At 38.5% G+C, this 11,104-nt stretch overlaps 2 protein-coding genes across 2 annotated transcripts; both read left to right on the top strand.

Moving 5' to 3' along the window:
• Positions 1-2,246: 2,246 nt before the first annotated feature.
• On the top strand, positions 2,247-4,415 carry LOC311259324 (urokinase plasminogen activator surface receptor-like). The gene is made up of 5 exons (XM_084356390.1): positions 2,247-2,307; positions 2,581-2,700; positions 2,785-2,931; positions 3,629-3,739; positions 3,835-4,415. The coding sequence occupies exons 1-5, from the start codon at positions 2,262-2,264 to the stop codon at positions 4,035-4,037; spliced, it is 627 nt and encodes a 208-aa protein (XP_084212516.1). The 5' UTR covers positions 2,247-2,261; the 3' UTR covers positions 4,038-4,415.
• A 3,001-nt stretch (positions 4,416-7,416) lies between these two features.
• Positions 7,417-11,001, top strand: LOC311259323 (urokinase plasminogen activator surface receptor-like). The gene is made up of 6 exons (XM_084356389.1): positions 7,417-7,533; positions 7,798-7,917; positions 8,002-8,148; positions 8,692-8,802; positions 8,890-9,068; positions 10,800-11,001. Exons 1-6 carry the CDS (start codon positions 7,488-7,490, stop codon positions 10,932-10,934), a joined length of 738 nt encoding a protein of 245 aa, XP_084212515.1. The 5' UTR covers positions 7,417-7,487; the 3' UTR covers positions 10,935-11,001.
• Positions 11,002-11,104: the final 103 nt, after the last annotated feature.

Raw genomic sequence — 11,104 nt, 5'->3', positions numbered from 1 at the left:
AGATCTTGTGTGAAGTTCTTAAAATGTTTTTCATTGCACAGGTTTTTTGCACTCTTCTCTTTACAGGCAAAGGATATTATCAATCTCCACTGGTGTACTGTGTTATACTTTATCCTTTCACAAATTAGAGCATAGCAGTCAACATGAGACCCAAATCTTCAATAGTTAACCATGAACTGAAATAGACGTCAGCACATTGGTGTACTGTGTAGCTTTCGTTTACAGTGAAAGTGTAGAAGGTCAGCATCGTTACTTGTTCAAACCTGCAATGCTTTGACTTTCCTTATAAAAGGCACAGACTATGAAATGAAACTTAGTGTTGAATGCAACCCCACATAAACTTACCACGACAGCCAGCAGATGATAAACTCCACACAGTGCAAGTGTTGCAATAAGTTTCTATGACAAAATTGTCAAACAAAATTTTATGCAAATTCATAGTAACTTAGTAACAAATTCAGACATTTAACTACTTTAATAGCCAGACAGACAGAGGTACTATAATACTGCATATGTTAAGGTAGTCTTGTACTATTTCAAGGTTTCTGTTCAGCTTTTTAGCTTCCGTTAGCTTAACTGGTGTGACCACATTTTTGTGGTCAGTGGAAACAGTGGAACACAACCCATGCATGACTAAAAAATATTTGCAAATGCAAATGCAAAGAAGAAACTTCACATTAAATGTCATATAACATTTTTAGTAGACATCATTTAAAAAAAATTATACACCCACAGCTTGTAGAAATGTGTTGAATAAAAGTATCTATTTTCCTTAAAAACATGATTGTAAATGAATAATTAAAACATTTTTGTCTGGTCCAAAATGATTGTTTTGTTTAAGAAGTCTGTAAGAATCCTGATGAAAGGTTCCAGCTTCTAACAAGGTTTGTCAGCCAATAGTACAATGCCGTCAGTGTGTAATTTTCTGTGAAATATTTTTAGTGTACACGCAATGTGCGGCGCATGTGAGCAGAATGGAGGGGTGAAGTTTACATCCCACGCTGTCTTGAGCATGAGCCTGTCTTCCAGTAGATGCACACTTCTTTCTGCATGGTGATTCAGTTGGTTGGTAAAAAAATTAAAAACAGACTTAAACTTACATGAAGCTGCTCACAACACGGTCTATGGACTACCTTAGGAAGCAGGTCATGATTTATGGAAAGAATTGTTGTGCTTTTCAGTTGCATATTTTTGGCGCTTTGAGCAGTGAGCAAGTTGAGTGCCATTATATTTGTGAAACAAGCAGACATCTTTGTGGCTAATATCTCAGAAATTCGGCAACTCACACAAACGATCTGTCTGGATAAATAGTAAGTAAGAGGAAAAATATGTATTTTTGACCCTAAAACGTCAAACGATTTGGCTACAGGTGGTTATGCTGAGCATTTCAATACACATTGGAGACAGATTTACAACAATCAGAACAAGCTTTTATAGTAATGCATCAAGACTAGGGTTGTGGGCTGAGCTAGTCAAGTGTCAACAGAGGTGAAAAGCACTCAGCAAACACCAGACAGGCTACCTAACATTACAGTCTGATTCAATCTGCCCTAATCCCTCCAACACCTGGGCTAATGTAATGGCTCTGCATTAAGGGTTGTCTGGTAAATGTAATTAACATGTAAATTCAAGAAAGCATCTCAAAATCTTCTTTAATGGTTAGCTCAAAGAATTCACACACACACAAGTTAATGGATATAAACTGGTTTGCTTCAGCACAGAGCTTAACTTCCTTTGATAGGTTACACATTAAAAAGAAAATGAATAGGTAACACATTTTCTTTTACACCGCAGTATTGTTTCATCAATGCAGAGAGGTAAGAATTGTACAAGTATTTGTATCTGTGACTGCTCGCTCCCCCAGGAGCCTGCAGAGATTAGTCCTTTGGAAAAATCTCCATTTCCATATGTTTATGACTTTTGTATTTATTGGAGCCTCTATAATTTACAGCATCATTGAGTGGTATAAAGACATTAGGAAACAATTTCAACAAAGAAAAATCTGCCACTGTTTTGCCACAGAGGTTGTGCAAATAAAAGTCATTAACATTTAGACAATAGCAGTTTAGCAACCAATACAGTCTATCAACATCTAGGTTTATCAATCTAACTTCTCAAGGCATTTTTTAGGTTTCACATTTTGTCACTCCGGAAAGAATAGTGAAGGTGTGGTCAGAGGATATGGACAACTCCCCCTCAGCAGAGGTACTTAGAGCGGAGACAGATCAAACTACAACACTGTCGTAGCCCATCATCACAAAATGTATCTCCTTACTCTGATCTTTGGGATAGTGCTTCTCCCTAAAGGCAAGTTCTTGTTCTGTTACCTTTTTATATATTTTTTAAATTTATTTAAATCTTTAAGAAAAGAGGGATAATTTTGAATTCTCACATTTGCCTTCATAAATAGAACAGACGTGGGTCATTTAAGGTTATATGTCAAATGAAAATACATCCCTGTGTGTTAAAATGCTGTGGGTTACTCTTCTTAGGGTTTACTCTTATTTTTCCCACCTCTTGCAAAAAAGAAAAGTTGATTTTTTTTCTTCTTTTACTGAACTGACTTTTGTGTTTTCTCAGCTCAAACCCTGAAATGTTATGAGTGTATGCCGGATAGTATGGGGACCTGCACGGACACTCAAAAAGAGTGCCCTTCTGCGGGTCATCAGTGTGGTGCGATGAGTGTAACTTCATATGCAGGTTTGGGTATTTTGTGATGATTTGTTCTTGTTGAAAACCAGTTTTGCATTGACCCAGTTTACTAAGGTTACTCCTTTGTTGCAGGTGGTGCAAAAGTGCTTGATATGCACATGAAAAGTTGTGCTCTGCCAGACCAGTGTGTTGAGGGCTCACTCAACTTCGGAATTTCCAAAACTGTAATTGCCACCAAGTGTTGCACCTCTGAGCTTTGCAACACCAAACCTGCCACTGGTAACTTTCTTGAATTGTTTATTGATGCTTCTTTGCACTGAGAGCCTTTTTGGGGAAAATTATCATTGAGTTGCCTGAGCCAAAACAGATAAAATAAAAACTACTCTCCCCCCATTCTGCTTTAGCGTTGGTTGCATATAACATGTTTCAGATATCTAAACAAGATTTTACTGACGAAATTATACAATGAATTCTTTTAAACTTACATTTACAGTAAGTGGTATATTCATGTCTTGTGCCATGATCATGAATGCAGCTTTTAAAAAAAATAATGGTGCCAGTGTATCAGAACCTGAACAATATGTTTGGAACTGCTACTGTTAAAGAAACAAGACGCAAATTCCAAGACAAGCCAGTATAAGGGAAATTACTCTAACCTTCAACTCTGCCCATTACAGAGCGGCCCAAGGGCATAACTGTGGATCTGCACAAAGCAATGTGTGTGTGTGTATGTGTGCGTGTGTGTGTGTGTGTGAGAGAGAGAGAGAAGGGGAAAATCTAGGTTCAGATTAATCTTGTTTTATTGCCAACAGGCCAATCATGCTCGCATTAATTTTCCAAATCATCAAATTCTAATCAGAAAATAAACAAATAAAATATAAATCTTTACATTTCTGCATGTCTTCTAACTTGATAATTTTTATTGCAACTTACTGCTAACTCCTCATCCCCCTCTGCTGTCTGCTCTGTGTCACAGAGCCTGGCAAAAGCAATCCCAATGGTATGAAGTGTTTTTTCTGCAATGGGAACACGTGCACTGGAACTCTGAACTGCGAGGGGACTGAGGACCACTGCATCTCAGCAACAGGTTATTAAACAGCTCTCTCTGTTTCACATATTTCCTCAGCTCAGAGGCATGTTTACTGATTTTAGGAGACACTAACATTCATTTCATTCTCTCAGTGGCTGTTGGAGATAAAAAGACGAACGTGAAGGGCTGCGCCTCCAAGATGATGTGCTCAGGTGTGGAAACTGCACAGATTCAAGGAATCACTGGAGCGGAAATGAGCTGCTGTCAGGGCAACTACTGCAACAGTGCCAGCAGCACAAGTGCTGGCCTCCTGCTCCTGGTGACACCACTGGTATCTTTGCTCATGTTGTCTTAGCCGATGAGGACCGCAGAACTGCTCAGTCCTTCTTTCCATTTCACATTTCCTCAAAGTGGTCAAACCGGTTTCCTCATCCTTTCATATCCTGTGTGCGATAATAGAATATTTAGCAAGCAGTGTATTAAAAATATAATTTAGAGAAGTTATGAATTCCCTTTGTCTCCTGCCTCATACAGCTATCTGTAATCTGCTTATTTCCCTTTTTTGCGTGTTGCCTATGCAACTGTCTTGCATTGAGTAATTGTAAGCATCAGCTCATGGCTTTTTATCTGGAGTAAAACAAGCAGAATGTTAAAACATGTTGATCTAGTTGTGCTTATCATAAATATTTTGATGTTACTGGTGAACCACAGAAATACATTTCTTAAAAATTTCCTTAAGTGTATCCCTGTGTTTTATTTCAGTGTTTTTAATCCTTTTCAGTCTCATTTAAACGTTAAAAATCTGAATGGTACTTCAGACATTTTGGTAAAAAAAAACAACAAAAAAACAGTGAGGCCACGAAGTTTTAAAGTTGGTACACGGACTCACAATAAGTATATAAGGGCATCATGAATCACGATGAGTTGTACAGTGTCAAAGATGCAGCACTTCAAACCCTTTTCCTGACATATCAATATATAGGGTGGAGTCAGCTAAAATGGGCCACTTTTTGGTAAATGATTACAAAGACCATGAAATTAGTCCGTTAATCCATGAGATCTAATTATATAGATTTTTAGAATTTAAACAGTTTAAAATTAAAAAAGTCAATGAAAAATACATTTAAAAATTAGATGATCTCGTTAGGTTTGTGTCTGTGTGTGTGTGTGTCTTTGTTGGACTTTGTGTACTTATGTGTGTCTAAGTGCATGCTTGTGTTAAACATCTGTCAAACATTTTTGTCAAAAAATCACACCAATGGAAGCTTGAACCTGTTTTGCACCTTCAAATTCTTTGAAACGTTTGTGTAAAAATGTATGTGGTTGTGGCCCCGTTTAGCTACTGTAGCTGGTTAAAGTAAAATGGCCCGTGACCTAAAAAAGACTTTCTCACAAAAATCTAAATTCCCCTTTTAGAATTTGGATGTTCTTATTTGAAAGACTCATCAGAATATTGTTCATAAACATTTTTGCTTTGTTGTCAGCTTACATTAAATTTATTTATCACCCTTTTTAATGATGAGTGCACTTATATGCCATGTTCAATTACCATTAGATTTCTCTGACATGCTGCAAATTTGCTGCATGTGTTCCTGTTTGCATGCCCTCAGATAGCTTACTTGTGGTTTTTGAGAGCCCACACAGAGGCTGCAGATATGTACAACCTGCTTGAGTTCTGCAAAGTTGCTAGACTTCAACACCACAGACTCTTTTTGAGGTATGTTTGGAGCATACACCTATGCTTAAAAAAACATTTTTCCTCAAAGGTGCACTGTGTAGTTTTGGGGAAGAAATTTTAATCAGAAGAGAAAAATCTTCATTGACTGACTTTTTCATGACCAAACAAACTAAATGAACAAACTCTCTTGGTTTTCGTGATGGAATTATTTGAATAAACAGACTGACGTTAAAGGACAACACAATTTCATACTGTTTTACTTTGTTTATATTTGGCGGACCCTGCCACCTAAACAGTGTTCTGGGACCTTATTTTCCTCTGAGAACAGCTTGATTGCTCAGTTATGGCAAAAAATACATATTTCTGAGTTTGTATTATTACCTCATCAATATTATAAATCTTTCAGTTATGAGTTTGATTTGTTCCTCTAAAACTGCATAGTGACCCTTTAAAACTCAGTCAGAAATTGAATGACTAAGTGATGGTAACTGGGGCCGTACTCAGTGTTGAAATATGCATTCCCAATAGGCCAGAATTTGGCCATACAATTAAAAGATTGACACTAAGCAATAACCAACTCTGATATGACGCAGTGATACAACAGATTAAATCAACCATTTCAGTTAATTTGGCAGGTGAATTACATGACAGCTTTTTCAACACATTTTTTGTAGTAGATGAAGGCAGTGCTGATGATGTATGTCCTCATAGTTAGATCATGATTCTGCGTCGACTGTTCAGCCCGTCCCCACCTATCATAACTGTGTAGTTTTTCAGTTACATGTGTGTAACAGCAAATGTGAGAACAGTAGAAGACATTTTGTGGGGGAAAAAAACTATGAGCAGTGTACCACCATCCAGTGGACACATTTTATACAACAGGCAGTTTATACACTTCTCAATGTTTTTTAGAAACGCATTTCTTAATCTAAAGACTGACTGTGATAAGATTATACATTTTTCACACATGATTATCGCACTGTTTATTTGAGTGTACGCATGTGTTGAGCAGTGAAGGAGCTTTCTTTAAAAAGACACTCTTCTAGTATAATACCTAAAGTCACCCATCATAGTGTGATGGTGTGTGTAAAACCTCATTTTCTGAATCCTTGATGTCTGATGTCTTCGACATTCCTGGTTTTCACACTGACTGACAGACAATGGTTGTAGAGTCTTGCGCTGTTTAGAAGAAAATAATCGTATAACTTTGTGTGTGTGCACCCAACCAAATCCAAACAGCTAAGGCACGATGAAAGTTTTTGCCATGTTTATTTAACAGGTGCAGAAATTCAGTGCAGAATGTGTGAGTTGGATTAATGCATGCAGTCTCCTGCTGGACATGCAGAGGAGGGGGTTTCAGATCAATCATACTGACATCTTCATTCAGCACTGAAGAAATGTTTTTGGATAAGAGGCTAAATGTCTTCGAGAATCAGTTTGTGATGTTGATCTCATCTCTCTATATTGATTTTCAGGATTTTGTACAGCTCTTAGGCACTTTCTATTAAGCAAAAGCTGTACATGTAGGGTACAAGTGTAAATACTGGGTGTTGGGTAAAAACTATTGCAGGGTGAGTGCTCAGTGAATTAACTTGCAGAAATTATCATTCAGGAACATCTTGATGGTGATGACGTGTGTGTAAGTGTGTTTGCGTGTTGCAACAAGCTCAGAAGTTCCTTATTATTTAGTGCATGGCAGTTGCAAAACCAATGCAGTCTCTCAACATCAGCCAAAATTGGTATTTCAGAGGATTTCATTTCATTAGATTGTTTAAATTTACTTCATCTATTTTAAAATAAAGGCCATGCTTGTCATTTCACCATGCATGGAGGCTGACTGTGTTTGCCGCCCCCATGAGTGGCAAACACAGTCAGTATCCGCCACCGTGCAGTCACTTGATAAGTAAATTGAAAATGCTCCAGAAACGGAAATATGCTGCAATCGACTGATAAGATGTTTCAGAAAGTATTAGGCTTTGTAGACTGCCAGATCTATCTGAATTTACATGACTTTTTCAAGCTTCACATTGGTCAGTGGTCAGAGGGTGAGGACAACTCCCTCTCTGGAGAACTACTTATAGCTGCAAGCGTTAGAAGGAAAACTCAGTTGCGTCCCACCATCACAAAATGCATCTCCACACACTGATCTTTGGGATTGTGCTTCTCCCTGAAGGCAAGTTCTTGTTCTGTTATCTGTTTACTAACTGCTTAATACGAAGGAAAAGAGGGATTGTATTTTTCAGTCATCACATTTGACTTTACAAATGCTGCCACATGGGTCATTTAAGGGTACATGTCCAATTACATCGTTCTTCATGATAATTTGCTGTTATTTGTTCTGAGTTAAGATGGTAAATTATTTTGTTCGTCCATGATAGAAAATAAAACTTGTTATTTTCTTTTCTATTACTTACCTGAGTTTTGTGTGTCCTATCAGCCTACACCCTGAATTGTCACAGGTGTCTTCCGGTTAGCTCGCAAGCCTGCGTCACCACACAAAAGACCTGCCTTTCACAAGGTTATCAGTGTGCTTCACGGAGAATCTCTTCTTATGCAGGTGTGGTATTTTGTGGTGCAATGTTTTTTTAATTGTCAAACATTTCGACTGGCCCAGTTTCCTAAGGTTGCTCTTTCGTTGCAGGTAATGCAAAACTGTCTGATGTCCACCTGAAAACTTGTGTTCAGGACGACGAGTGCACTGAGGGCTCAGTCAACTTTGGAATTTCCAGGATTGTAGTTACCAGCAGTTGTTGCACCACCGACCTCTGCAACACCCAACAAGCCCCTGGTAACTCACGTACACGTGACTGTTGGTCTTTAGATTCTTCTTTGTTTAAATTGCCGTTTAGTTGCATGAGCAACAAAACCAGTGAAGGATTTTAAAACTGCTCTCCCCACATGACAGCCTTAAACGTTAGGGCTGGTTGCATTTGTCATGTTTCAGGTGTTAGAATAAAGCATTTAAAATAATGTGCTGGGGGGCCCTTTGAAGAATGCTTGTCCTGGGCACGAACAAGACTATCTTACGAGCCCAAAGGAGGGAAATTACTGAACCCTCTATCATCATCTGTTGTTGGGGAGCCCATGGGAATTATACCCCCATCAGAACTGCCACAGTGCAGCTGCAGGTATCATGTTCTTAATCCGACAACAAACAAACAAATGGCAAAATCTTTACATTTTGTAAATTTGTTAGTTTCATAGCTGTTATTTCAACGTGTTCAGTAATGTCCATAGCCTTCTGTTCAAGAAACCTTTGACAAAGGGCACTAAAGAAGAGAGTGACCTGCAGATTCATCATCCTCCCCCCAAAATATGTCCTTTGTTACAGAGGCCGAGAGACACGAACCCAATGGTCGCAGGTGCTACCATTGCGAGGGCGACAGGTGCTCCCTTACTCTTAACTGCGCGGGGAATGAGGACCACTGCATCACAAAAAGAGGTAACAAAACATCTAACTCTGTTTCACATTTCCTCAGCACAGAGGAAACTTTAAGCTCACACACTGACATTATTTCCATTCTCTCAGTGACTGCCGGAGATAAAACCAAGATCTCGAAGGGCTGCGCCTCCAAGCAGATGTGCTCACATACGGAAAATGCACAGATAAAAGCAGCCATCGGTGGAGAAATGACTTGCTGTCAGGGAGACTTCTGCAACAGTGCCAGCAGCACAAGTGCTGGCCTCCTGCTCCTGGTGACTCCGCTGGTATCTTTGCTCATGTTCTCTTAACTGGTGGAGACAGCAGCTTCAGTTCGGCTTCTTATCTGCACAGTGCTCACACCCCTTTCCTTATCTTTTCAACAAAAATGTGAGAAAGTAGAAGTAGTTAAGCAAGCAGCGCATTTAAAATATCATTTAGTGAAGTTATGATTGCACCTTGACTCCTGCCTAATACAGTTTCTAACCTGCTTATTTCCTGTTTTTGCATGTTGCCTCGAAAGATAATAGCAACTGTCCTGCGTAGAACAAGACTTTCTGAAGTAAACAAAAAAGGAAATATACAAACGTGCTATTAACCCTAAACTAAGGCTTAACATTTTGCAAAAAATGTTTAAATAAACCAATATTTATTTGACTTTGTGATTGGAATATGAGTCAGGATTTTAGTGGGAAGTTTTTGTTTTTTATTTTCACAGAAAAAATCCAAAAGTGATGATGATTTTATGGTTATTTTTTGTTGGGGTTTTTCCAAACAAGCATGTTCCCCCAAGTCTGGAGAAAATGATTTGTCAGTCAGGCATCTCTGTAACACCACAGTGATCAGTCATGTATTATGTTATGTTGTGACAAATTTTATCTACCAAAAAAAAAAAAAAAAGGCAGCTTCTGCATTTCTGATATTGGACACCTGGCTGTATTGTGATTTTGATTACATTTGGATTACTTGTTCAGCCCCAATTTTTTTATTGGAATGATCAGAAATATGAAATGTACAGATGCTGAATAAATACAATTGTGCTAGAGTGTAATTGTGTGTTTTATTTGAGTGTGTTAAACACTTTTCTGTCTCATTTAAATGTTGCAAACGCAAAAACCTACTTTTGACATTTGTCTCATAATGAAGTCATTCAGTTTTCAAAGCTGGAGATCAAACACTGTGAAAGAGAGTCACGGAGGTCCAGGTCTGATTTAGGCCTGCAGTCTGTTTTTGCTGATCCCAGACACTGATTTAAAGGGGCACTATGTAGACTGTATTAATTCAGTCATGAAAACGAAGAGTTTGTTTATTTAGTTTGTTCAGGAATAAAAAATCAGTCATGAATTTTGGAAAAAGTTGAAGGCCTCAGTAAAATATTACGGTTTTTAATCTATCAAAGATTAAAGATTAAGCTCTACCTCAATTCATCCTCAGCCCTCAGCCATAAAACATTGTTTTAATTTCATGACTTAATGACCCGGATAAGTGACTCCAGGTCCGGTGCCTTATCCTGAGTGGTGGAGGTTGGCATCAGATGAGTGGAGGCTGCAGAGGTGGTGATGCAGGAGGTCAGTGAGGTCGGAGAGGGCCTGGTTATGTTCTACAAAGCATCCAGCTACAGTCTTGCGGACTACTGTCTACTGCCTTGTATCTACCGTGAGTCAGCATGATAGAGTAGGTACTTGAGGAGATATGAGGAGAGGAGAGGGACATAAGTATCTATGAGCACTGTCTCCCATCCAGTGGACACATTTATACAACAGGTATACACTCTTCAAGAATTCATTAGGTGATGTTGCATCTTCCAGTTCGCCCCTTTGTCCGGCAGCAGGAACATGAACGTTATAGAAAATGAGGACATGTGTCTGTTGATTCTTTGAGTGCAGCTTAGTACAACAATTTAAAGAATGGATGTGATCATAATATACATTTTTGTTTGGATGGTAGAATTGAATTTTGAATAACACTTATTATGCTTTCTTGTTTTTTCCTTCCCTTCTCTGTGTTGTAAACTGTAGGCACCGGAAGTTAAAAAGCCCAGAGTCTGCACCAACAGAAGCTCCTCTGTCCCACAGAAAACTCTGCTCCCAAAGCGCCTCATCAGTCAGTTTTTACTTCTTGACATCACACGATTGTTTCATGCCTTTTTTTGAAGGTATTTATATTTGCTTTTCAGTAATGCAAGACACATTCACCTCTTCTAGACTAAAACCTGAATCACCCCTCATAGTTTGATAGTGTGTATAAAAATACATTTTCTGAATCCTTGAAGTCTGATGTCTGTGTCATTCATGGTTTTCACATTTACTGTAAGACAATAACT

The sequence above is a fragment of the Pagrus pagrus genome, assembly GCF_965226575.1.
Source record: "Pagrus pagrus genome assembly, chromosome: 7".
In the NCBI taxonomy this organism is placed as follows: Eukaryota; Metazoa; Chordata; class Actinopteri; order Spariformes; family Sparidae; genus Pagrus; species Pagrus pagrus.
The sequence above is the reverse complement of the archived record's forward strand: the minus strand, read 5'-3'. Positions and strand labels throughout refer to the sequence as shown.

Bases quoted from the DNA above. Each gene is read 5' to 3' on its own strand.
- LOC311259324 (XM_084356390.1), top strand. From the start codon at position 2,262: ATGTATCTCCTTACTCTGATCTTTGGGATAGTGCTTCTCCCTAAAG. The intron at 2,308-2,580 runs GCAAGTTCTTGT...GTGTTTTCTCAG, and splicing joins GATAGTGCTTCTCCCTAAAG to CTCAAACCCTGAAATGTTAT. The intron at 2,701-2,784 runs GTTTGGGTATTT...CCTTTGTTGCAG, and splicing joins GAGTGTAACTTCATATGCAG to GTGGTGCAAAAGTGCTTGAT.
- LOC311259323 (XM_084356389.1), top strand. From the start codon at position 7,488: ATGCATCTCCACACACTGATCTTTGGGATTGTGCTTCTCCCTGAAG. The intron at 7,918-8,001 runs GTGTGGTATTTT...CTTTCGTTGCAG, and splicing joins GAGAATCTCTTCTTATGCAG to GTAATGCAAAACTGTCTGAT. The intron at 8,803-8,889 runs GTAACAAAACAT...CCATTCTCTCAG, and splicing joins CCACTGCATCACAAAAAGAG to TGACTGCCGGAGATAAAACC.